The sequence below is a fragment of the Drosophila guanche genome, unplaced genomic scaffold (assembly GCF_900245975.1).
Source record: "Drosophila guanche unplaced genomic scaffold, DGUA_6, whole genome shotgun sequence".
In the NCBI taxonomy this organism is placed as follows: Eukaryota; Metazoa; Arthropoda; class Insecta; order Diptera; family Drosophilidae; genus Drosophila; species Drosophila guanche.
In genome coordinates, this window is record NW_022995751.1 from 1,654,403 (window position 1) to 1,681,241 (window position 26,839).

At 45.4% G+C, this 26,839-nt stretch overlaps 1 protein-coding gene across 7 annotated transcripts; it reads right to left on the minus strand.

Moving 5' to 3' along the window:
• Positions 1–4,328: 4,328 nt before the first annotated feature.
• LOC117587130 (protein encore) lies at positions 4,329–26,230 on the minus strand. 7 transcript variants are annotated; one of them, XM_034277634.1, is made up of 13 exons: positions 15,731–16,475; positions 14,972–15,214; positions 14,727–14,941; positions 12,298–13,165; positions 12,067–12,223; positions 11,850–12,003; positions 11,454–11,780; positions 11,162–11,391; positions 10,555–10,938; positions 7,685–8,786; positions 5,287–7,623; positions 5,123–5,222; positions 4,987–5,066 (listed from the first exon to the last, which is right to left on the minus strand). In XM_034277634.1, the coding sequence occupies exons 2-13, from the start codon at positions 15,189–15,191 to the stop codon at positions 5,011–5,013; spliced, it is 6,150 nt and encodes a 2,049-aa protein (XP_034133525.1). In that variant the 5' UTR covers positions 15,192–15,214; positions 15,731–16,475; the 3' UTR covers positions 4,987–5,010. The 7 variants fall into 7 exon arrangements, with proteins under 7 accessions (XP_034133523.1, XP_034133525.1, XP_034133522.1 ...); XM_034277631.1 differs by lacking the exon at positions 15,731–16,475 and adding an exon at positions 25,963–26,230 and having other exon boundaries at positions 14,727–15,214; XM_034277630.1 differs by having other exon boundaries at positions 14,727–15,214.
• Between the last annotated feature and the right edge of the window lie 609 nt (positions 26,231–26,839).

Genomic DNA, 26,839 nt, shown 5'->3' on the forward strand with positions numbered 1-26,839 from the left:
TCTGTATCTGTGTGCGTGTGTGTGTGTGTGTGTGTGTGTGTGTGTGTATGCAAATGTTTGCTCTGGTGTGTCTGTGTGTGTATGATTGAATGCACTTTGATGTTTCCGCATTACAAAGGCGGCACTTTAATGGCCCCTCGCATGCTCGTATATCAAACGAGAGGAAAGCTTGACAGCAGCTCAAAGCTTTAACACGCATACGCCCTGGGGTGGAGGCAAAAGATAAAGCAAAAGATAGATAGATGAGTAATATAGGTTTGGGGTTAAGCTGGGCAAACTAATGCCTAGATTATTGCGGAAAGATGAGGTGATAGATCTTTAGAGAATAAATAAATCTTGGAAAGATATAGCAGAATCCAGAGGTGAACGTTCAGAGAAGATAAACTAAAACACAGAGAAAACACCTTGCGATACAAAGAGAGACTACAACGCAAACTTACAGACAGAAATCCATCCGCAAACAGTAATAGATTCCTTTTGTTTTATCTAACATCTAACAGCCACATCGATGCGCAGCCTTTGCACTTATCCCCTGGCCACATCTGCCCTCTAAAATGAATCGATCGAAGAGGTCACCAAATTGATTAACAGTAGCCCCCATACCACAACAATCCTTAGCCGCAGAGTCAAGCTGTCAACGCTTTAGCCTTTCCTTTGCCTTCCCTTCCCGGAATGCCTTCCATTTACATGCCATAATTTTCAAATGTCACCCGTTTACAAAAGCCTTGACCATTTGATTTCAACCGCCTCTCGGAGCAGTAGAGGGCAAAACGCCCTCTCTCTCTCTCCAGCATTGTTGCATCGAAACAGGTTGAACCTCGGGCAATGGGCCGCCGCAAGCAGACTACCTGCAAGGCGAACCCTAAATGAACTCATCCTTTTTCATTTCTTTCTTTGTTCGATCCATAGACCAGCGATATAATATTTATTTGGATCTTTATTGAGCTGCAACCTGTCGTTGGGTCTCTCTGTCTCTCCGGGGTCTTCCCATTTTGCTGGCAGATTTATGTGCTGCTCCTCCACCAAGATATCATCCAAAGATATCATCGAAGGGCCAGCTCTCTATGACTGCCTTTGATCGTTGGAAATTTCAGGGTAATTTGTTGGCTCTGCACTGGCTCTAGCCCAAAAACTGTTGGTGGCATTTTCGGTTGGACTGCTGTTACCTATCGCGCGTGTTATGAAGATGTTAGCCGCTGGACTATGTCTTAATTGTCTGGGGGTTAGAGCGAGTGTTCCTTAGTTCCAAATACACCTACATACGAGTATATTCGGGCCCGCGTCTGTTTGCATAATTCCTGTCCTGTGCCTGTTTGCTCAAGTTTTATGGCCAGCGCTCTGCTAACATGTGCCGTAGGACATCATTTTGTGGTAGTAAAGCGACAGTCGAATGCGTTCCCAAACTCCATAAATCATCGAATTTATGTTGTAGGTCCTCTGGGGGACACACTACTACACACCTTTTAGTTGGTGGATTTCCAATAGGAAAACTTGTGTCGGGTTTTCCCTCCCCTTCCCAAATGGCAAAACTCATTTTTCATGGCGCGTTTTTTCTTCGTTCTTCTTATACATTATAGTATATATATATATGTATATATATATTTGTAATAACTCTCTAGTGTATATATAAATTAAAATAAATAAATACATTTTTTTGGTTTGTGATTTTTTTTGGTTGGTTTTTTCTTTTTTTGTCGTTTAATAATAGTTATCATTAGCATCATCATCATTAATGATCATCAATGATGATCATCGTTATCGTTATCATTAGAATAATCCTTGTCGGTAAAAACTCCGCTCATTTTTGTTCGTGTCTGTCTTTATATCTCATTGCAATGCTCGGTTTGTTCGAGTTGTTCTGGTTGTTGTCGCAAGTGGTTGCAGTTGTCGGTGCTGTGTATAATTAGTTTTCGGCTCGACTTATCATGATGCGCAGCAATACTAATAATAATAATAATAGCAATAATAATATACTGTATAACATACTCTATTTCTTAGTTGCCCATGGGTTCCATTCCTTCCTCACACTACCCCATATCATCCTTCGTAACATTCATCCGTATCCTCAACACATTCCTTACTCGTTCAACATTTTTTGTGATTTTTTTCCTTACTTTTCTTTCTATAACAAACAGAGCAACAAACAAAGAAATGCACAACAGGAGCAAATGTTCCGATACTTCAGGATACTTCTGATATTCTTTCCAATCCATCCTCTAGCGATCTCCCATCCATATCTCTCTCTCTCTCTACTTTCCTTGGGGACTAGGCCAACAAAGCGTTTTCTGTGTTCATATGTGGTACAATACGATTTTGTGCTTATTGATATTCCATTTTTGTTTGTTTTTTTTTATTTCTGTATCGGTTTCAGTTTCGATTTTGTTTTTCTTTCGAATCTTGAGCAGTTTTTTTGTTTGTTCACTAACTTATTTGGTACTTTTGTTTGTTTGTATCTTGTATGGGTTTTTGTATTGCAAAGTTATTGATTATAATGCTAGATATAGATAGGTGTTTATGTATATGATTTATCAAGCTGAGTTACTAATGCACCTTATTGTGAAAGCTATTCATACTCGTACTCGTACTTAGGGTAATGTTAAATGGTTCGTGGTTCATCCATCCATCCACCTAACTATCCAGCACCACTAGCCGTCACCGCTGCCGCGTACCTGCGTGGTCTGTGGTCTGTGCTCTGTGCTCTGTGGTTCCCGCGGTTCTCCTTCATAAGAGTGTTACTTTCTATGGCCACTACGTGATTGGAAATGATAAATGATCAATTGCATTCGACCAATCCCTAACCTATATATACTTAACACCTAAATGTATACGTATATTATGTATACTATATACTACATATATATATATATATATATATACTCGTAGTCGCACTTTAGATTGTGGTTTGTAAATTATTGTTATGTACATTTAGACATACGATACAGTTCTAGTAGAAGTTTCCGACTGTGAGTACTGAGTGTGGGGAGAGAGAAGTTCTGCCATTGCTTTTCGAGTTCGTTGTACAAAAGCAAAAATCATAAGTACCTTAAGAGTAGTGTAGATATTAGATAGTGTGTGTGTTCGATCAGATCAGGCTTGGTTTTAGGCAGCGCAGTTTTAAGACCCACAAAATACGCTTCGAGAGTAGCTCTACTAAATATAGAAATACTATATGTGGAATAATGATAAATGACGACGAAAAGGCAACACAAGTTTTTTTGTTTTTAACTTTAACTAATCATGTGGTTTTTTTTCTTTTATTATATTTTTCGATTTTCGCATTTTTTGTTGATTTTTGTTGTTTTGTTTTGTTTTTGTTTCACTTGCCTATATATCATATCGTATTATTAGATGGTACATATACATATGTAGTTTATACGCTAAGCTAATTATTTTGTTTAACAATAAATGTATAGCTGCTTGGCTCTCCGTCGTACTTTCCATCTATCTTCTTCAATCTCCAATATCTTCTCCATAATCGTTCTTAGTTTTTTTGTAGGGTTTCTTTTTGTTGTTTTGCTGCAGCTTCTTTGCATTAAGGAACAGGGAAAAATTATAAAGAAATTCTATTTCGAAAGAAACATAAACATAATCGTAGCGAATAATTCATGAATGCAAAGAAATAGTTAACAAAAAGTGTGTATGAAATAACTTAGAAAATTAGAAAAATAATAAGAATTGATTTCCTAAATCATAGATATACTTTATATAAATATAATATAATATTTTCTTTTATGTAATAAACAGATTTAGTTGATTGTATTGTTGTTGTTTGTCGAGACTACTGTTCGTCGTGGAGCTTTACACAAAATTTTGCAAAACAAAATTAGATAGAAGACTCTCGCCACCAAAATCTGGCGGCAGATACGCTGCATAGTTCGAGTCCCAGGTGCAGGTTCAGGTGTCGCGTCAGTGGATGGGAGTGGAGTGTAGTGGAGGAGTCAAGTCGAGTGGGAGTATCTCTCTCTGGCTTTTGCTACTGCTTTCGGTTGAGATTTCTAACATAATTAAAACGCATTCAATTAAACACACCAAAGCAAGACAACATTTAGAATTTAGTTTTTGTCTTTTTGATTTTTCGGGTTATTTTTTTGGTAGCAGCTTTGGAAAATAATTGATAGCAAATCATAGTCTTCCACTGGGAGATTCTCGGTCATGGCATGCGCTGGCATGGTGTTCCTTCTCTCAGTCTGTATGTGGGCTGGTGTCCCGTTTGAGAACTCTCTCGCAGAAGCAATGATGGGTGCCAATATCAGCAAGAAATGGGCTGGAAGTCAGTGTGTGTGTGGGTCAACGTTCGTCTGCAGGTCCTAGTCCGTTTTTGTTTTTAGTTGGGGCCGTCGTTGTGTTTGTTTTTGTTTGTTTAATTATTGCTTTTCCGGGTACTCGTTAGTAGTTTATTAAAGACTATTTTATAATGGCACAAAATATACAGCATTCGTATTTCTCTTTCTCATCTTTCGGTTTATATTTCGGTTGATCCTTTCATCTGGTTTTGCTTGCGACTTTGCTATTGTAGCTATATCGTACAATACTCCTTATGTATATATCTATATAGAGGCTATTATGCTATTTGCTATGATGGTTTTCACTCCCCCAATTCTTTCCGCGGAAGATTCTGTTTAGATTGTGGTGTAATGTTGTGGTTTGTGGTTTTGGTTTGCTTCAGTTGTAAGTCCCTGTCCCAGCTGTATCCAGCTGCTACCAATACTCCGTGTTTGCCCCCACAACTAACTCCTAACTCGCGCTCGCTCTGTACCGGGATCTCCTGCTCTGCCACAGATCTCTGGCGTTGGCCTTATGCTCTCTCTGCTCGATTTCAATCTGTTTCTTTTCCATTTCATTTCTTCTTTCTTTCTTTCTTTCTTTTTGTCATCTACTTTATGTTCCACTAGATTAGGTTGCTATTTATCTTTATCTTAGGTATGCCGTTATGTTTATGTAGTTTTTTGTTTCGCTTTATCTGCATTTTATTTGTATCTGGGTGTTTGGGCGTCCTTCCGGTGGATGGCTTTACCGCGGACGCGAACCTTTGTAGTTGGGATTCGGATGACGGCTGGGATGACGAGCTAAAGAAGATAATAAACCATTAGCTAAAAGATCTTCTTGAACTCCCTCTACTCACCTTGTATCATCATTGTGGGATACATGCCAGCCATCTGTGCCATCTGCGGCCTGATATCGTTCGAAGGCGAGCGTCGGCTGTTGGGCAAGGCCACCGATGGCTGCAAACACATATAATATAAACATAGAATTTATCCATTTAAATGGTTGACTATTCCCACTTACATGCGCAAAGTACGTTTGGCCATACTTGAAGTATACGCCGGATGCCCCATTCGGATTGTATCCGCCGAGGGCGGCACTCAGTACCGCTGCTGTGGCCTGTTGCCCGGCTGCTCCGGCTGCTGCTGCGGCCGCGGCACTGTGATGCAGCTGAGCTGGAATGTGCGAGGCGCGTGGTCCGCCGGCGCCAGCATTGTTGCCGCCGCCACCGCCATTCGAGCCACCACCACCCATGTAGATCGATGGCGGTGAGGCGTTCATGGCAGCACCCGTGGCCTGATCGACAACGACATAGCCGCCGGTGTGGCTGACCAGTGCGGAGGCTGGAGCGGCATTCGGTGTGTTGGCGGCACTGTTGTTGTTGCTGTTGCTCACAATACTGTTTGGCGAATTGTTGCTGCTCTCGTGGCTGCCATTACCACCGCCGGCACCTCCATTTCCCCCACCTGCTCCTCCTCCTCCATTGGCGCTGGGCGAATTCCGCTGCGAGACGCTGCGCCGATAGTCCGTGTTCATGGACTTTTGGCTGCGGAAGCTGGCGGCTGCCGCATTCAGGCGCACCGGTGGCTTGGACTCGTAGCTGGTGCCACCGCCCGGATTCGAGGGCGGGGCATAGCTGGGCGGTGGTCCACTGATGAGCGGCAGCTGATTGGGCTTGCCCTCGCGCTTGTTCATTACATGTGGCGGCGGTCCGCGATGATGGTAGGGCGGGGCTGACGAAGAGAGGGGTCCACCTCCACCGCCGCTGCCGCCACCTCCACCTCCACCTCCGCCCAGACTGATGCTGGGCGAGGCACGGGGCGTGGGCTCGTTGTTGGAGTTCAGCAGCGGCGTCTTGGCGCCCGACGGAATGCCGCTCAGTGGCACCGAGTGCCTGGGGTTGAAGCCGCCCGGATGATACGGCTTGCGCGGTGGCCCGGACGATCCGCCGTTGTTGTTGTTGCGCTTCTCGTAGGACGGTACATAGCCGCCCTCGTTGCTGCTCTGGTAGTAGTGCGGCGTGGAGCTGTTGCTGTGGTAGCCACCGCCTCCGCCTCCTCCTCCACCGCCGCTGCTGCTGCCAGTGCTGCTGTTATTCGGAGCTGGCGGAGTGCTGAACAACGGCGCCTGCCGTCCCGGGGCAGCGGGCGTGCTCGGAGCTGACTGTGAGGCACCCGGATCCACGGAACCCGCTCCCGTCGGATAGAAGGGAGCTGCCGCGATCAGTGTGTGATGCGGAGCCGACTGTGACTGCTGCTGCTGCTGCACCACCTGTGCACCGGGCTGAGATCCCGCCTGGCCAACGGCAGCTGCTGCCGCCGCATAGGGGAAGATGTTCGTTGGGATCGGGGCCGTGGCATGCTGAGCTGGCAGAATATAGCAATGGGCGCCAGCTGCGGCCGCTGCAGCAGCGGCACTGAGATCTTGGCTGTTCGCCGCACCGCCATGGGCCAGCGTCAGTGTTGGGAGCGCATGATATGTGGTAGTGCCGCCAGAGGGAGCAGCAATCAGCTGTGTGGCGCCCGGACCCGGATGATGGGCCGCTGTGGCATGGCCCACCGATGTCTGCGGGTAGCTGGGATTGTAGTGAATCGAGCCGCCGCCGGGCGTGCGCTTCACACGTGCTCCTCCACCGCCTCCTCCTCCGCCACCGCCGCCAGTCATGTAGCCGGAAGTGGTCACCACTTGTCCCCCGTTGCCGATCTGCTGCTGCTGCTGCTGGTGATGGTGATGCTGCTGGGCTGCGGACACCGTGGGCGGTCCAGCCGCTGAGGCAGTCGCATGCCCCGGCTGACTGTGGCCCGGCAGTGCCTGTGTGGGTGCTCCCTGTCCGCCCTGAGGCTGGGCAGTGGCCACCATTGGCGCGGAAGCCACCGCTTGCTGCGGCACGTAGTACGGGATCGGGTGGTAGTACGGGTAGGAGTATTGGATCGGATACGAGGCCATCGGCAGCTGCTGCAGCTGCGGGCCGCCCGGTTCGCTGGAGTAGATCAGCGGTGCCTGGTAGATGGGTGCACCGTTGGGCCCAGCGGCCGCAAACTGTGCACCCGGATAGGCCGCTGCGGCGGGCATTGGCATCACGGCGGTGGCCGGTCCGCCCGGCCCAGCCTGGTAGATGGCCTGCGCCTGGATGAGACCCTCGCGCTGCTGCTGGGCCGGATCGAAGACAGGTATCATGTAGGTGCCGCCGGACAGCTCACCGCCGGCCTCCGGCGAGGCGAACAGCGTCTGTCCGGGCGGATGGGTGCTCGTCGTGAGTTGGAAGAGCGGCTGGGAGCCGGCACCGGCGCTGGTTACACCCGCCTGCGGATAGGCGGCATAAACCATACCCTGGGGCACCGCATATATGCTGCCATCGGGCTGTGTGAAGAGAGGAGAAGGATTAGCTTTAGTTAGAGTTGGACAATTTTAATTTTCTTACCCCCTGCTGATATGTGGTGGCGCAGTATGGAGCCGCTCCATTCGGTGTGGTTGTGGTGTGAAAGACGGTGGATCCATCGGGCGCCTGGTAGCTCTGCGTGTACGTCCAGGTGGTCTTTGGCTCCTCGACGGGCACACCCTGGCTGATGCCCTGCAGATGACTGACTGGCTTCACCTCGCATTGGCTGTAGGGCGTCGAGCTGGGCGACACAGACTGGACGTCGCAGTTCATTTGCGTGGCAACGACCACTGGCAGCGGTGTCTGACTGCTGCTGGGCGGCATCTCGGCAGTGCCCGTGCCCGAGGACGATGTGGATGAGGCAGAGGTGGAGGGTGCTGGCAGCGGTTCGTCCGGCTCCTCCTCCTCGATGGCAGCTGCCTCCATTTCCTTCTCGACTGCGGCACAGCAGGCCGGTATATTCGGACTTGTGGCCTGATTCTTGTACTTTTGCACCTCGATGCGATCGTAGTTCTTGGTGGACGTCGACGTCGTTATGCTCAGGCAAGCCGTGGCACTGGCCAGGCTGCTATCACAATCGTCGCTCGGCTTAACGCTGACGACTTCATTGCTGGGCAGTTGCTGTTGCTGTGGAAGCTGCTGTGGCGGCAACAGTTGGATCTGCTGTTGTGGCAGTTGCTGTGGGATCGTCGGCTGTTGCTGCTGTGCTAGCGGCGGCGGCTGTTGTGGCACCAGCGTTTGCTGTGGAAGCGGCTGCACTGGCAGTTGTTGCTGTTGTGGCAGCGGCTGCTGTTCGCTGACCATGTAACCAGATTCATAACCCTCGGAGCAGTCCATGCCCGGTGACTGCACCTCCTCGGCATAGCTCTCGGTGGAGCTGCAGGACAGCTCATTGGTGGCATACACCTGCTGCTGCTGCTGTGGAGGTGGCTGTTGCTGCTGCTGCTGCTGCTGTGACTGTTGCTGCTGCTGCTGTGACTGTTGCTGGTGATGTTGCTGCTGCTGCTGCGGCGGCTGGTGTGGCGATGCACGGCGATAGTTGGAGTAGCTCCCGGAGTTGTTGTTCCCGGACTGATACTGGTTGCCCGCATGTTGGAGCGCCTGATTGGGCGGCAAATTGGACGGGTCGTAGTGGTAGATGGAACTGCAAAATCGAACAAAAACATTAGCGAACTGCAAGCTCTCATGTCACATATCAATTGGGATTCAGTGTCTTTTGGTTTTCTTCTCGCTCGGCGACATGCAACGTTCGAATAGACAATATATAAAAAAGGAATAAACCAAGTGTAAAGTATAAAAAGGAAAGTACAGTCAGCACAAGCGGCCTGCCGACAGGGTTGCCACAGTTTTTGCAATGTGTTTGTGTGGGTGTGTAAAAGTGTAGGTGTAGGTGTGTGTGTGTGTGTGTTGTGTTAGCACGACGAGACGGCAGCGGCAGCGACAGCGACATACACTTAATATTTTAAAAAGTATTTTTAAAATCGAAAACAAATTAGAACAACATCAACAGAATGGCATTTTTGGTTGCAATTCGAAACAAACAACAACAATTAGGTTAAGACAAGTGACAACAACACTGGCAGACACTGGTACAGGTACACACATCATACAATCATTCAATCATTCGCTGAATGATATGATGTAACATGAGTGGAGTGGAGGAGAGTGAAGTTCTCTTGAGGTGGCAAAGTGGAAGAGAGCGACGCCCTATGGTTGTGGTATGTGATTAGAGTGGATTCTGGTGGTGTTTGTGGTGTGGAGCGATGATCGTGAGAGCGAGAGAATAGCGAGATAGTTATTGAGATTGATATTGAGAGAGAGAGAGAGGGTGAGACGAATAATTATATTCGATAGCAGAGTTGGTTGGTGTTTTGCATATTTTTGGTGTCGGTTTTTGATTAATTTATCGAGTAGTTTTCGAGTTTTAGGCAGATAATTTACAAAAACAACATCAACAAGTCGTCACAGAACAAATAAAAGCTAGTTATAATAGCATATTTCACACACGTTAATAATAGTATTTGGTAGAGTATGAAAAAAATAACAAACGCATATAAATATATATATATTATTGCATATATAAGTACTAAGAATAATCTCTAGATGGTTATAACTAAAATGGCTAAACATTTGCGAGTTCTTTAAGCGAATATGCAAAGGTGGTTTTTGGTTGGTTAAATATCCTCTATATATCCTGAAAAAACAAAATATATTCGGAAAAAAGGAAAAGGATAACTAATAGACACTTTGCAAGTCTAATTTTGACTTAAAAGAAGTGAATAAAACATTTAAAACTGAATTTCGGGTACATATTTAGGTGTCGATTCTTCTGAAACTCGATCTAAAGAGTCTCCAGATACCCGGCAATCAGTTTATAAATAGAAATGTATATTTATATATCTATAATTACTGATTTGATTATTTGATTTGAATGCTGCCTGAAAACTAATTTAATTGAATTATTATTTTCAAAATTACAGATTGGAATATCTTTGGCATTCTTCAAGAACATATTACAGGTAAATATAAGTTTAAATATTCCATAAAGAATATCTCTAGCACTCCTCCATCTCCGCGAAACAATATTTTATATATAAAAGTACTAAAATTAAACCTCCAACTCTGGCATTTAGCCGCCTGCCTGGCCAGTCCTGTCTGTCGCTTTTTGTTATGTGCTTCTGTTAGGATTAGTGTCGAAATCGAAATTGAAATAAAACTAGAACCAAACGTAACGTGGAACGTATATAACTTAAGGACCAAAAGCATTGCGATAATTGTCTGTTTAGTTTTGTTTTGGATAGAAATAGGCTTAAAATTTTGCAGCGATTTTCATTGTTTTTTTTTTCTATTTGTTTGTGTGGTTAAAGTTTTTTCTTTAGTTTTTGTTTTTTGGTTTAGTTTTTGTAAATTACCCGTCTGCATTGACAATTGGTTGGAGGGTTTGCGGATCAATGAGGAGGCTGCCAATTGGCACATTCGAAATGTCTGTGACGGCCCACACCAGTCCCGATGATGTCCCTGAGCAATTGGACGCCGTTGACGCCGACGAGGATGAGGACGAAGACGCTGCTGCCGAGGCTGCTGTTGTGGACGTTGTGGATGCTGCTGCTGCGGCTGCCTGCTGCTGGTACGAAGAGGAGCCTCCACCGCCACCCCCTACCAATCCTAATCCCAATCCCATGCCCATGCGATTCGGTATGGGCTGACTGAGCTCCGGTGTCTGCCGGTCGCTGCCGTAGCCGGTGGGCGAGGGCGTGACGGAATCGGAGCGCACCGACTGGGTGCGTGTCTTGTAGCTGGATTTGGTTGAGGGTAGGAGGGTAGGAATTTTGGTTTTAAATGTTGGTTTTTGTTTCGTTTTTGTGATCGTTTTTTGTCGCGGGGAATTTCGCGGTTTTTGGGGATTTTTCGATTTATAAAATTGATAAAAAATGGAGCGAGAGCGATTTGGATTGGTTGGGCATGAGCATGTGGTAACGGCCAGAAAGGTATTCTGCTGCTGCTTCATGTGCTACTCACCCGCTGCTGGAAGGAGACAACCGCCAGGCTGTGCTGTTGCTGCCAGTCGAGTCCTGTTTGGAAAAGCCACCGCGTCCGCTCTTGATCGAGTTGCTGGAGTCGCCGCGCGGCAAAGAGTTGCCACCACCATTGCCAGGGCCACCAGCACTGGGCGGACCACCATAGTTGCCAAAGTTGTGGGACTTGGGCACGGCGCCACCCGAACGCATGCCATCGCGTGACTCTGTGGACTGGGGAATGGAATTTTGTTTAGTTTAGGAAACATTTCATACATTTAGCTATTGGTTCGTACGTTCTGCATTTGCAGCATCTTTCCATTGGGTCGCTTGGGTCGCGGTGGCTGCTGCTGCTTCTGTTGTTGCTGCTGCTGCTGCTGTTGTTGCTCCCAGCCGCCATAGCAATCCTCATCGCCATAGTCCTGTGTGCCCGTGCGGCTAAAGATGCGACTACGCGCACGATCATAGTCCTCCTCGCGCTCCTCAAAGCTTTTGGCCTTGCGATCGAGCATTACACGCTCGGGACAGAGATACGGCGACTGGCGCACCTCATCGAAGCTGTGCGTGTCCCGCTTCAGAATTGACTTGCGTATATCTTCGCGCACTAGCGATTGGAAGCGGATCTGCAGAGGCAAAATCGGGCATCATATTAGAGTGGAGTTTAAGGAGAACGAAAGCCTAGATCGACGTACCTCTGGTATGCGTGTACCCTTTGTGGCAGCCACAATCACGCACTGCTGTGTCTCTGTGTCCACATTATGCTCCATGCCAAAAAACGCAGCCGTGCGATGAATCAGCATGCGATTATACGAGGAAGCTGGCGGAAAACGGAACTCACAATCGTGTCTAAAATATAGAGAGAGCGAGATATTGTAGAGTGAGTGACAAATCATAGGGTTAAGAACTCACCCATTATCCTGTATGAAATCGATAAGATCTTTCTCGATTTTTAAGAGTATATTGCGATCCTTTGGGTTCTTATTGAGCGTATCGCGAAAGAACATCAGCAGATCGGTGCCGCCGAAATCGGTGTAGTGCTCGCTCGAGTTCTCTGATTGGTGAAAGACTAGAATCAGTGAGTGACATGAGCCATTTGGGTGTTGGGCCACAGTTAGCGATGCCGCAAAAGATTTCACTTACCGCGCGATATGAAGCCCGATGTGTTGTTGCTCGAATTGTTTGAATTGCAATTGTTGGGCATGCCACCTCCGCCGCCGCCATTAGCACCGCCACCGAATCCACGTTCGCGTTCTCCTCCCCCGTCAATGCTGCCGGATGAGCTGCCGCCAATGTTCTTCAAGCGTGGCTTATTCCCCTTTGAATTGGCATTGGCGCGATGCTTCTTGCCACCGCCTCTGGGGCCCTCGTAGTGATAGCTCTCCTCGTCATGGTTATTGCTGAGATTACTATTCTGGCTGGACATCTCATGGCGTTCGTGGCGCTCGTGCCTATCCGCTGCCTTGTAGTTCATTCCCGAATTGTAGATGACATTCCCGCCAGAGTTGCTGTTGCTGCTGTGATGCTTGTTGTTGTCCAGTCCATTGGACTTCATATCCACAACGAACTTCTTGTTATTGTTATTATTATTGTTGTACTCCATGCCGCTGCCATTGCTGTTGGTGCGATTGTGCTGCCCGCCGCCTCCTCCTCCGGATTTCTTGGGGGGCGACAACTTGGGGAACTCTGCCTCATTGCTGAGCGGCATGTTCTGTGGTGGCTTTGGCGGCGTCTGGTGTTGCTGTTGTGGCTGTTGCTGCTGCTGTGGCTGTTGTTGCTGACTAGTGACAATCACGGCAGGTGTCTCCATCAGCGGGGAATTACCCCGTATTCCGGATGATTGTGCTTTGCTGTTGTTGTTGTTATTATTGTTGTGCTCGTGGGGTTCACCCTGGAACTGCTGCTGCTGCTGTTGCGGCTCGGAGGCAGCTCTCGGCGTTGGCGTGCGTGGTGGCGATGTGGACTCACGCATGGCATGACTGCGTGTGAGATGTTTGCCCTTCATGTTACCCTGTAAAACAAGGAGCACGGATCAGAGCCGGGGTAGCAATTAGTTTCAAATTAGTTACAACAAAATTAAATGCCAAAGTTGAAGGGAAGAAGGGAGAACCCCTTTCTGTTCCATGATGCAATTGTTGGCTCATTCAAATGTGAAAACACAAACCCAAACACACACACACACACACATAAAAGTGGAGAAACGTAAAAGGTTAGAGGCGGAAAACTCCACCTCCTTTGTCGGCTTTCGCCTTTTGACATTTTTGCGGCTCGTGAAGGACACAGAGAGAGTGTCGAACAGGCATTCAGGCAGTCAGCCATCCGTTCATGTTCAGGTTGAATCAATGAGTCAGTCAGTCAGGCCATCCATTAATTTCGTTCTTTTACTATTTGTTTGCCTTTCCATTGATTTTCCACTCAAGCCACAAAATCAACTGGACAGACGACTGACATCATTAATCAGTTGCTGTTGTTGAAGTCACTGAAAGTCACTCGAAATAGGTGGTAAAAATCCTTAATTAAACAATTGAAGGGAGAAAACTGAGAGCTTTGTCTTCACTGCCACTCCTTTAGCAATCTCATGCCCAAAACCCACATAAAATCTAAGCTTTCCCATTCCCTTTAATTATCAATAATTCCCTTAGGAATCTTTCTTTCCCTTCCAAGCCTCCTGTGCCGCTCTTTTATCTTTAACAGAAACAACTTTCTAGCCTTGGGAAAATTCTTCTTAGACATCAAAAACAGATTTCCAGGAATTCCCTACAACGAAAACTTTTAATGTTGAACCTTTTAGGGCGAAAAATCAATAAATCGACCTTGGGGCGCCACGCAGCAGCAGCAGCTCCAAAAATTTGTGGCTGGGCGCAGAGCGCACATAAACAATGATTGACGATAAATCCTGCATGAGCGGAGTTAACTAAGGCAACCACAGAGCCGCAGACCCACTGCCACCCCCACACAAACACAGGAGCAAACACAAACACACACCCACACACACATAAACCTTGAACTTTGTTGGCAGAGAGAGGGAGCTGTCTGGGATTGTGGGGGGATGGATAGTCAGCCAGCAATCAGTAACACGTTTACCAACAATTGCTGCAACTCTTTGGTACTATCATCGTCCGCAGGGGTCGATTGTGGAATTTCCAGGCATAACCGATTCCGAGAAGTGCACACACAAACACACGACACAGACCACCCCCTACAATTGCACTCTCCCAGTTTCCCAATCCCCTGGCTCGCATTCGTACTCCCACCATCCCCCATTTTGCTCCATTCAGAGTTTACCAGTGACCTGACCCACTTTAATAGACGTTTTTTGGGCGTGTATCCTTTGCTCGAGTGTTCAGTTCATGGCTGCTGCACTTATGTATCTGCATCAACATGGAGAGAGACACAGAGAGCACAGAGTCGAGAGCTGAGAGCGAGAATGCAACATTAGTTGACACCTGACTGACCTGACCCATATATTCCATTCCATTGCTATATCTTTCGGGTGTTATATGTATATAACTAACTGACTGAGGGATTGATCAACGCAAAGAAGGAATTTTGTCAGCCTGTCAAAAACTTACACGTCGATTGCCAAAACTATTTTGTCTTCCCAAATTGGCAGCACCGCCGTTCCCGTTCCCGTTTCCGTTTCCGCTTTGAGAATCTTCACAGTTGTTGTTATTGTTGTTGATGCTGTTGTTTGTTGCACTTGCTGTTGCCGTTGCGCCTGTGGCCACAACCGACGACGATGAGGTGATGACTGCCGTTGCTGTGGATGAAGCACCCGATCCAGATCCAGATCCTGCTCCTGCTCCTGCTACCGAACCCGATGCCGATCCTGTGATTGTTCCAGCTACTCCTCCTCCAACTGCAACTGCTATTCCTGTTTGGGGTGTACTCAAGGCAACGGCGGCAGCGCTGTTTGAGGCACTGGCAACAACTACAACGGCGGCCGCAGCGGCCACTGATGATGAGGCAGAAGCGGCAGAGGATATATTGGTTGGAATATTCGTAGCTAGGGCTACTTGAGATTTTGTGGAACTCATAATCACAGTTTATGTCAAGTGTACTACAAAGAAAACAGAATATAAGCTGCAATTAGTTGGGTAATTAAATGGTTATATCGGTAATGATAGGTTTAATAAATAGTTGAAATAGGGTTTACAAATATGGAATAGTCAATGAGCAACTTTCTTGGAAGAATTCTAATTTAATTTCACTTCAAAATGCTTCAGGCACTTTACTGGCCATTTCTAAAATCACTTTTCTATAATATCTGCAACTTCTTTAATTTTATTCAATATCTATCTTTATGTTAGCAGATTGACTGATTCTTCAATGCAGCTTTTGAATAAGGGAGAATTTCAATAATAAATCAACCCTTATCAGCGAAATGCGGTATCGAAGAGCGATCAGTCTCGGTCACGCACACTGCCTATTGTTGCATTCTCGGTCCCGAGAGCGATCACATTCTCTGAGAGCAAGGGAAAGCTTTAATGCACACAGCAAAGGGATACAAGATCATCTCAACATTCCTTAAAAAGTTATTTCTTATGAGTTAAAAATGTTGTTCTTAGACCTTTACCTCAATGAGTGTTTTAGACTATTGCATTTTGCTTATACGGTGTTTTTATGTAGCTCCCAAACCAGTAGGTTTCCAGGTTCTTCTCCTCCTCCGCCTCCTTCTGCTGCTTTCTTTCTTTCTAGTCCGTTTGATTGGTTAGTTTTTGTCTTTTCTCATAAGAATTAATGCATACTTCTTAGATGGATTTTGTTGTTATTTTTTGTACAAGTATTTTGTTTAATTTTTTACGAATAAAATCATATTTGTCGAAAAGATTTTGCGGCAGTGAAGTTGATAAAATATTTATGTTGCATACAAAATGTAGAGTAGAAACGAAGAAACTTCGGAACTGCGAAAAAGTCTTCAGTTTTCAGAATTGCTTTTAGATAATTTTGTGCGACTTAGTTTAGGTTTTCTCTCCTCCTTAAGTTTTTTGTTAAGAGACAAGGCTTTGCGATTAGGTAGATAAATAGTTATTGTTCTTTGGAGTTTCGTAGCAAAAAGTGTTGTTTGAGAAAAATAAATAAAAGCACTACTTGTCGTATTTCCTTTAGGTTAATTTTAGTTTGTGTTCAAGTTTTAATTTAATTTAAAACTTGATTCTTTGTTGGTTTTCTTTTTGAGTTTTTTATAACGTTGTTTTTGTTTTTATCACATTTACACCATATCACCGAAAATCAGAAGTTCGCCCTCCCACGCGCGCTTAGGTTTGGTCTCTGTCGCTGTCTCTGCTTGCACTTCTCTTCGATTTTCTCAATTATTTGTTGTTTAAAAATTAATTTATGCACTAAACACTTAATGGCTATATTCTATAATTAATTTATATATAATATATATATGGTTTTTTGTTTGTATGTATGTATATTGTATAGTTAAAAATATTTTAGTTAAAGCTTTTCTTTCTCTTTTTTTTCGGTTGTGGTTTTTGCTGTTGGTTTTCCTCCTGCTTTTTGTTGATTTCCCTTTTTCTTATTTGTTGTTTAGCTTTTCAGCATTTCTTGTTGTTGTTCTTTATAGAGTTCTTGAGGTTTTGTGAGGATTTCCTTGATTTGTTGTTTGTGGCACACATTTTTATTCTTGCTGCAAGTTTGAAGGAAAACGTTTGAGTACAAGTTGAGGGCTTTTCCACGAGAGTAAAACGCGCACGCGATACACACAGAGTGACCGAGAGAAAGAGAGAGAGATGGCACAAAGATAGAGAGAGAGAGAGACATCGAAGATTGGCCACCAAGAGAGGGAGAGATAGATTGTGTAAACCCATATACGCACACCAATAAACAATATGACCTTGTTTACGATTTATTTTGATATTCAAAACTGCAAAAAGAGAGACAGCGAGAGAATATTTCCTGATGCGAATTTTGCCCTCGGCAAGAAGGAATATTTTTTGTATGATTAAAAGGGTGGATACCCAGCTCTCTTTGCATGTGGGGTATCCTTAAGCATATGCCCTATGCTTGGACTGGTTTCTGGTTCATCTTTTGCACTGGTAATTATGTATCTCTGATTGCTACACTTTTTAGGTAGCTAATTTTATTCCCATTCCCTTGCTAAAAAAGGGTTGCTGGACAGCCAAGAATCTTCTGGAATCTACTGATACTTATCTTGTTGAGTTGAATGGACTTTTGCATAAATAGACAGAGTCGGTGTTTGAGGGTAAGGACAAGCATTTTTAATGAATAAAAATATCATTTGCATAGGTAGATTATTTGGTGGAAACCTCTAGAAAGGAATACAGCTATCAAAAAGGGTTCTTAAAGGAATAAAGTCTTTTAATAGCACTCAAGTTTGACCGTGCAAATTTGAACCAAAAAGCAGCCTAATTTCAAAGAATGAGAAGGTTTTATAAGGTTAATCGCTTAACCTTTCCTTTACCCAAAATCCACTTAGTTAACCTATTAACATTTTTCCATTTTCATGCTTTTCTTTTCCTTTTTTCTTTTGCCCTCTCGCTGAGCATTAAATGGAATAACAAGCACCAAAATCCGCAACAAATATTTACAAAAAGAAAGAGAAAACCCATAGATGAATGAAGGTCTGTGTACACCCCCAACAATGCCTCAAACACACACCCACTATTCCACCTGACCAACTAGCGAATGTCATGTCAGTCGCATTGAATCTTATATTCTGGGAAATACCCGCGAAAATGGCGAAAAAACGTGGAATGGCAGAGAAGCGGAATAAGAATAAGATTTGGAGAAGAGGCAGAGCCAGTGGCACAACCGAAGTGGCAGAGGCAGGTGACAGATGACGTAGCCGCCTTAAAAAGAAACACGCATACGACGTGTGGCACACGACCAAAACGAGGCTGACGATGCGCCGAGGGAGGGGAATGCATGAGGCAAAGGCAAAGTTCGACAAAGCTAAAATTTGGGACAAAAGTCAGGCAAATGCATTCTGGAGGGAAGCAGGAGCAGTTGTCGGGCTAGAAGAGGAGTCCAGTGCATGGCACATTGATGGCCTGGCCTGGCCAGTCTGTTTACAGCTGCTCTCACACACAGTAAAAGCTTCGTTCTACTAGGAAATGTGTTGCGGGTGTCTCACAAGGGAAAGGGAGAGCGAGAGAGCGCCAGAGCTGTAGGGCGCTTGCGTGGGAGAAAGCACATTCGCGTGCCTGCACTTTTAGAGAAGCTCTCGAGCCAGGCAGGAAATGCAATGGCAAAAGGGAATGGGCCACAAAAATGAGGCACTGAAAAAACCCCAACAGCAAAGGCACCAAATAGACAAACACAAGTGTGGTGTGCATAGAAGTGTGAGAGGAAATTTATAATTTGTTGACATGCTTCATGATATGTTCGGCCAAAGATTGTATTCCGCTAAAACCTTCTCCTCGTATATGTCTTTTGAAACGTCACCGAACTGAAAGATTCCTCATCAGCCACGAAGCGAAAGAGCGAAACTCACACGAGTCGAAACACGAACAAAAGTGCCGTCGTTTTTCCTTTGTGTGTGTAGAAAACGTGTAGCGCACTGCCTGTCACTGTGTGTATGTACAATAAAATACACCAAAAACGTCCTAAAAGAAAAAGAATCCACACACCAAAAAAAAATAAGTGAAAAAAAGAAGAAGGAAGAATTGTCTTCAAAATCGAATGAAAATTCCTGGGGAACGGCCACGGGAAAATCGGGGAAGAACTGTATTTTCTTTTGCGTGCACTTTTGTGCTTTGCTTTCTTATCGTCACTTTTTTTGTTCACATTTTTTTAGACTTTTGTTTTTTGTGCACATTTTCTGTTGAGCTTTTTTCTATGCACATTTTTCGTAAACGTTTTTCACTTTTTGTACGCTTTTCTTTTGCACAAACATGCGAGTGCCGAGTAGATGTATTTTTTTTACCCGGCACTGTGGGGGGGGGGGGGGGGGGGGTTTTAGATTTTCCCCGCTCGTCTGGCGGCTCGGGCTGGGGGTGTGTTTCTTTTGTGTCACTTTTTTTTTCTTCCCTACATGCTTCCGTTCTCTGNAATCTGTTTCCAGATTCCGATTTCTTTATTGCTTCGCGCGTGCCATTTTCCATCAGCTTTTCTGTGCTCACCCCACCGGACCACTGCCACAATCCCCAACCCCAACCACCGTTACCCCAATCCCCCCAACATCACACTTTGCCTCTCTCTCTGTCACACTCTTTAGCTTTGTTCGTGCGCTCTCGCTCTCGCTCTCTCTCTCTCTCTGTCTCTCTTTTTGTTATTTTTGTATTTTTTCACAAAAACTAATTTCTTGGGCCTGCTGCCCCGCTTCCTTGCCTCCGTTCTCCTCTTGCTTCATTGTGAAAATGTATTTTTAAGCTCCTTCTGCTGCTGCTGCCAGTCCGCTTCTTCTATCGTGTGCCTGCTGCTGCTGCTGCTCCTCCTCTTCTTCTATAGAATCTCTGTGGTGGTGGTGCTGCTGCTCCGCTTCTTCTATCTGTGCTTCTGCTGCTGGTGCTGCTTCTGATGGTCTTATGGTAGTACGGTTGACAATGACAACGTTGACGACGGCTGCGACTGCGACGACGACAAGCGCTGCGCTCCGCTGGCAGACATTATGGGAACACGACCGATTGGATACTGGCTACTGGGGCATCGCATGCTGAAAGTCCCACAGAAAAGCATCGACACGCTCCGCTCTCTCTTTAACAGGGAGCTGCTCGCTCTCTCCTCTGTGCTTTCCACATTGTACATGTGTAGTATATAAAAGGGTGGCAAAAGTGAGAGAGAGAGAGAGCGTGTGCGTAAAAGCTTTGGCGGAAAACAGGTTAAAGCGTACGTACACTGTGCATCTCTCCCTTCGCAATCTTTCTCACTCTCTATATGTCGCTCTCTGTCTCTGTAGAGTTTTGGTTTCGATAATGTCCCATGGCCCAGAGCTAAAATGTTTATTGGAGTGGCATTTGGCCGCTCATCTACTACCCCCTTCTACCCCTAGTTATTCTCTTGTTGCTGCTTGCTGGTTGTCCTTCTTCCTGGTGCGTATATGCCAACTGCAGTTGTTCTTGTTGTTCCATCCTATCCTATCCTCCTTCTCCTTTGTTTTACTCCGCACTTCGTTTCCTCGTCTATCTACTCCTGTTCGTTCTTTGGCTTCCAAGCAGGCCACCATAAGACCTTGGACATGATGTGCGCTTGTATGCGTGTGTGTGCGAGAGAGAGAGAGAGAGAGACACACAGCTAGAGCCAGGGAACAGGAATGCTTTCGGAGGGGCAGGCGGTTGGGGGTAGTTAAAGCTGAGCAGGATTGAGTGTGGAATGAATTTTTATGCTCTATGCAAAATTCAATTTTAATTGAATCTAAATACCGAATAGAGAGAGTGACATTTTTCCATCACTGCAATCGAATTCTGCCACTTCAAAACATTTGTAATCAAATTGTTTATGTGAAAGAGCTGCTTGGATAGAGAGAATCCTGTTGACTAGGGGATGCCCATTAAAGTGCTTTGGTTCCGGACAGAAGCAGAAGGAAGTCTGAGTTTCTGAGTTGTGGGATCAACGGCTCTGCCATTCCCTCTAGAAATGTTCCCTTACTATTCCCATTGAATATTTCCGTACTTATCATTTAACGATTCAATAAATAAGACTCGTTGTTCGTCCATTTGCATATTTTAAGCCATCTTTCATACCCTGTATCTCTATAAAAATCTCACCAATTCAATTACCAACATAAATCAGTGCCAAATTGACCAAAAAAGTGGCCATCAATTGAAGCAATCTCCATTTCTCCCGCTCAACCCTACACACTACGCCCTGTCCCAACATCCCAACCAACCCTCTTTATACACGATGTGCCGCCTCCCTCTCCCGTTCTCGCTTCCGTACTCACTTTGAGTTCGTTTTTGTACCCCACTTTGGATCCCTGTCAATTTGGAGACTGAAATTGCATTGCATAGGATTTTTATAGGGAAATGCAAGCTATTTTATTTTCTGTACTCCATCAAGGTTCTCTCCCCCATCCTTTTACACTGTTATTAGTTTCCCGCTCTCTCTGCTCCTCCTGCTTTCTATTACTATTCTTTTTATCTCCTTTTCCCATGCCTACCTCTGCCCCACTTCAATATTCAAATGAATAATAAATGCATTCATCTTTTAAGTGGACCATGAAAGGAAAGCTTCCACACTTTAAAGGAGAAAAGCTTAAGACGAGCAACAAGAAGAGCAGGAGATCCTTCAAAGGGACAATCATTGTTGCAGCTTATCCCAGTATAATGGAAACGCAGAAATAATCTTCCTCGCTATGTACAAGGTTCGCCTTCCCCCATCTTCACTAGCACTGGTGATTGCCGCACGAGTGCATCCCACAAACTTTCAGATAGAGTCAGGTGAAGCGTGCCCCAGATTCCACTACAGGCACACGAACACACACACACACACACACAGAGACAGCTCTTTCAACCCCAAAGTATGCAACATAATTGTGGCAATAGAAGCAAAACATAGTCGAAAGGGACCTTGAATTCGAATTCAATCAAAGTTTTGGTCAAATTCCAGAAGGATCCCCCTGCCTGCGCTGAGTCCGCTTTTACCCGTGAAGCTTCTACAACAATTCTACTCCTCATTTTACACCCCTCTCTCCATTGAAATTAGAAAACAATTTGCATCGATTAGGCATCGGGGTCTGGCTCTCTCTCGCTCTCTCACCCCCCTTGGGGCATCTTCATCTTTCTCCGCTCCTTTCAGCAGCAGCAGCGTTTCTCCAGGGGGTAGTAGCTGAGATGGTTGGGGGCGGCGGATGCGTTTACCCTCAAATGCGTCGTAATAAATTATTTATGCAAAATGCCCCCCCAAAGCGAGGCGGAACGAAATGGAAACGAAACGTAGCAAAGTACCGTTGTTGCTTGGAAAGAGGCTGCAGGCGAGAGGGCACGAGACTGTTGCTCCTCTCCCACTCGCTCGCTCACTCTTTCTCTCTCTCGGGAGCAGCAGTAAGAACACGAGCGCTGTAACGGTTAATGTAATTGCAATTCGTGAATGTCGCGCCTTTGCCTGCAATTACGACATCTTATTTGGGTCAACACACGCAGAGATTACTCTCAACGGGAGAGCGCAGCGGAGAGAGCGCGCTCGGAGAGCTTGAGCTTGCCGACGCCACTGTCGCTGCTGCTGCTGCTGCTGCCTCTGCCGCTGTCGCTGTCGCACGTGTGAGCTTAAAAGCGCAACGCATTTCGAGGCCAAGTGCTGCCTGCCTGCTGGCCCAGCACTGAGGCTGGCTGTCACTTCCGCAGGCAACTGCAATCCTTCCCCCCCAAAATAGAGGGCGGTTGAGGCTCCTTTCAGGGGTGTGGGGGAGTATGACCAGTGGGTGTGGCCTAGTGGATGGATGCCCCAGTTTGGTTAGACAGAAAGAGAGAGACAAACACACACACACGCGTACCAATAGAAAGAGATAGCAAGATGAGCCAATAGTGCCAGTCATTAAATCCTTTAGTGTTAATCCTTGTGGGCTATATAACCGAGCAAATCTAATCTTATTAGCCGACAAATGCCAAAGAATAGTTAACTCTTGCCATAGAGAATCAGCCCCCTCTCCTGTTAAGGCGATGGGGGCACGTTTTATGGTGCAATTAAAATGCTAAATGCTTTACGACATTGCCGGCCGGGGTGAGTGGGAGGAGGTTGGTAGGTCCTTTAATTAATTTGCCCGTCGCACAGGCTAGGACATGCCGTGTCGTTGTCGTCGTCGTCGTAGGCGGCCATGAAAGGTGTTAACAATAAACGCTTGGCTAAAGGCTAAGGAGGCACACGGCACAGACAAGCACAGAGCCAGGCACAAACGCCAGGCAAGGACAAGACTATAACATCCTTTCACTCTACCGCTTGACCCAGACAACAACAAGAGTCACACAGACAGACACGACAGACAGAGAGTGAAAGAGCGAGACATGGAGAAGAGTCCCTGGTGGATACAAGCCCAAGAGAAGTCTTCATTTAGGGGCTCCTTACAAGACCCTGCAACACCCTGCTGCCTCCTGATTATGCCCCGCTTTGATGGATGTCTCTTGGCTGTCGGTCCTCCTGCTGGCAATCATGCTGGGGCTTATGTGTGGCTCTGTGTGTGTCGCTTCTCCCCTGCTTGCTCTTCCGCTTTTCAGCTGACACATGGCGAAAACTTTTAAGGCCAGGCCCGAGAGCAACATTTCGAGTCCTGCGACACACTCACTCACTCACTCACAGAGAGACAAGAGCATAAAAAGCTAAGCTAAGCACAACAGACAGCCAGATGAAGGCTGGGTAAGACTAGAATGATGTCCTGTAAGGGGGGAATTCAAAGAGGAAATGAAGAAAAAGTTAAGTTTGGGATCTTACAGGTGCTCGATGCTCGGGATTTAGAAATTTTTTCAACTTTTTATCATTCTAGCTATAATAAGTATTCCATTGCACTTACTTTTCGGGTATCAATAGCTAATATCATCATGTTAAATTGTACTAAACCTCAATTTCATATCTATCCAATTGCAGATACGATAGCTGACATACGCTCTCATGGCTCCCAGGTATTTATACACATTTCTCCCTCTTTACATCTACCCCACTCTCAATTCTGTACCTTTATGGGTTCGAAAACGCTTCCTCCCTATCCTAAGCATCCTTTACAGGATATGAAATACCTAAATTTAAGCACAATCATAAAAGATTTGAGCTAGACTAGAAAATGTCCTGTAAATGGCAAGAAAGAATGCAACTGGAGGTTAAAAATTTGAAGTAAATACAGCAGCAACGTTACGTCCATGCAAACGTTCCTCCCTACCACAATCATTCCCTGGCATATGAAATATTCTTGTTGCATACACAATGGGGCATTGGGGAGCCAGCATTTGGGGCCATTTGATTGTTGGGGAGCCCTAGCCCTAGACTACGCCTACGCGACCTGTACGAAGGAGATGGAGATGGAGCTGGTTTATGCCACGTAGCCAAAGTCACCTGCGGGAATTATGAAATATGCAAAAAGCATCTGCACGGTGGAGGCCCTGCTGTTGGTCCCTTGCCGGCACCAAGCAGCCACACACACACGGCAAAGCACTTCGTCTCAACATGACGGAATAGAAATGCGCTTGGCATGGCAACTTTGTCTGCGCCCAGATGTGGGACCGGGACACGCCTTGGGGCTCGGGGCCAAATCAAAACGAAAACTGGCGTAACCGATGTGATGTGATGTGTCGTCTGCTCTTATCACACACGATTATTCATAAGGTGAAACAACAACAACAAAAGTGGAGGAGGATGCCAAATGCAAGAATGTATTCTAGAAATTTGTTTTAATGCTCGTCAAATAGCAACAAATAGCAAATGGCATGAACAAAGGCAATAAATTAATTTGCACAAATTCCTGCACAACATTCTCTCGAATGAAAAATGTTTCTGCAAGTAAAAATTGTAAAATATTGTGTGTGTGTGTGTTTCACTCACAAAAGAATCGAACGAACGAAGCGAATCCGAGCGAAAAAAAACACAAAAATTACTAACTGAAACAACTAAAGAACAAATCCAATCCAAGACGACAACAACGACAAAGCAGAAATGTTGTTTATAGAACAAGGAGCTTCATCATCGTCATCATTCGGATGCCATCCCATCAGTAAATGGAGCAAAAGATTCGGCGAGAATCGATGCAAAAACATATTAAATTACAACATGCGAAGTTTGTTTGGATTATCGGTGAAAACAATAATGCTGATAATAATTCCAAACAAATACCTCTCCTACACTCCAGATATTTGTCCCATATATTTTGCATGATCATTCGCATTCAAACAAAACTATGCTGGGTCCCTCAAGGGTTGCAAATATCTTGAAAATATTTTAATACCCTCCATAAGGGCATTTATTTTCAAAAATCCAAGAATTATTAAGATATTCCCCCTTAAAAATAATTAATTTTCTAATGAAAAGCAGTTTAAAAGGGAAAAGCGCAACTGCATATAAAAAGCAGTAAACTTCTATCGCAAAGCAGTTCATGCACCGCTTACAAGCAGTGCAGTGCCTACTCTAGGCCACAAAAATTAATGTCATACCCTTGCCCGGGGTTTAGTATGGGGTTTGCCGCTAAACAGAGAGAGAGAGAGAGAGAGACCGAGCTGACGACATGATCGGCTACGCCATCAATGTAAAATTTAAAAGACAAGGAGAAGGGAGCGACTAGGAGTACGATCTGACGGCGGCGGCTATGGCCAGGCTGGTCGGATAATTCGCAAAATAGATTTTCAATAAAAACCCACTCGAAAAACGCCGACAATGGCGGACGCAGGCCAAAAGAGCCATTTCGAATCTATTTTAAACACAAACAAAAGCATTTTCTATAAAGCCCCGCAGCAGGCCCCATTAACAGGAAGAAGCAGAGTGTTACAGAAGATGTCGCGAACAGGGGAGAGAGAAAGAGAGAGAGAGAGAGAGACAGGCAGGGGCGCTGCTGCAAAATGATATGTCACAGAAAAAACTTGTAGGTTCTTATGGGTCACTGGAATCGTTTTTCATAGACATTTTGTACACATTTCTGATACAATAAGCAACCAACAGATTTTCCAATAAAGTGCGTGAAACCTGAGACCACTTCAGCCCTCAACTCATACACATCCCCGCCGAGTGGCGCCTTTCGGGCTCCATGTTGTGGTGCAACAAAAAAAAAATTGCAGCGGCAGCCGGCGCTCGCTGACGATCCGCCAGAAGACGACGTTTCAACGCATTAAACTCACGAAATTAGTCAGCAGAGTGCACAAAACAATTGCATTTATTGCTTGCAATAGTCTTTCGCAATGTATTTACTGTTTTACTTGGGTAAAAACTCACCTTTTTCAGTTCTGCTGCTGGCCATTGTGAGTTTGCGTTTGCTTGACTGGGCGACTCTCTGTTGATTGATTGACTTCACTGCCCGTGCGGTTCAACTGGAACAGGGGGGGCTGCTGAATATTGTTGCAGTTAGTGGCTGGGGCTGTCCGGTGTTTGTGCCTGGCCTTTTAGTTTGTTTAGTGCTTTGTAGCAGCAGCTGGCGCTGCTTTTTCACTCGCAGTGCGACCGCGGAAAATAGTGTTTTTTTGGTAGATGTCAGTGTGACAACGAATTTATCGCGAAAATATACCGCATGACTCTTTTTTCAGTGTGACCGCGGAAAATGGTGTTTGTGTGACTGCGGATTTACCGAAAAAATATGCCTTCTGACCCTCATATATACCCAAATATACCTAATATACCGAATCGTAAAAAATGTTCTCGATTTTGATATTCTAATTAATATTACCTACTAGTGGCACTCAGCACTAAAACCAGAATTGTATGCGTTTGACAAATCAACTGTCTGTGCGCTAAAAGCCTTATTGGCTACTAATATTAAATAGCAAATTCAATATCGGGGGATTCTATTTCCGATCTCTTGGTGTACTTTATTGACTTTGGTAGTGTAAAATTGTCATTTATTGGTATGCAGTGTGACCGCGGGTTTCCCGAACAATTTCAGCTATTGAACATCAGAAATATACCGAATGTACTTCCTTAAATATACCGAGAGGTTATCTACAAAGAGTACATGTTAGCGCAAACTGTTAACAAGACAGAGCTTCTGTTAAAGTACGCTATTAAAAGTGCGCCCGAATTTGATTTGCGATTAAAATAATTAAACTAATTTCATAGTAATTCCTGTATTTCGACACAATTTGCATATTTATTATAC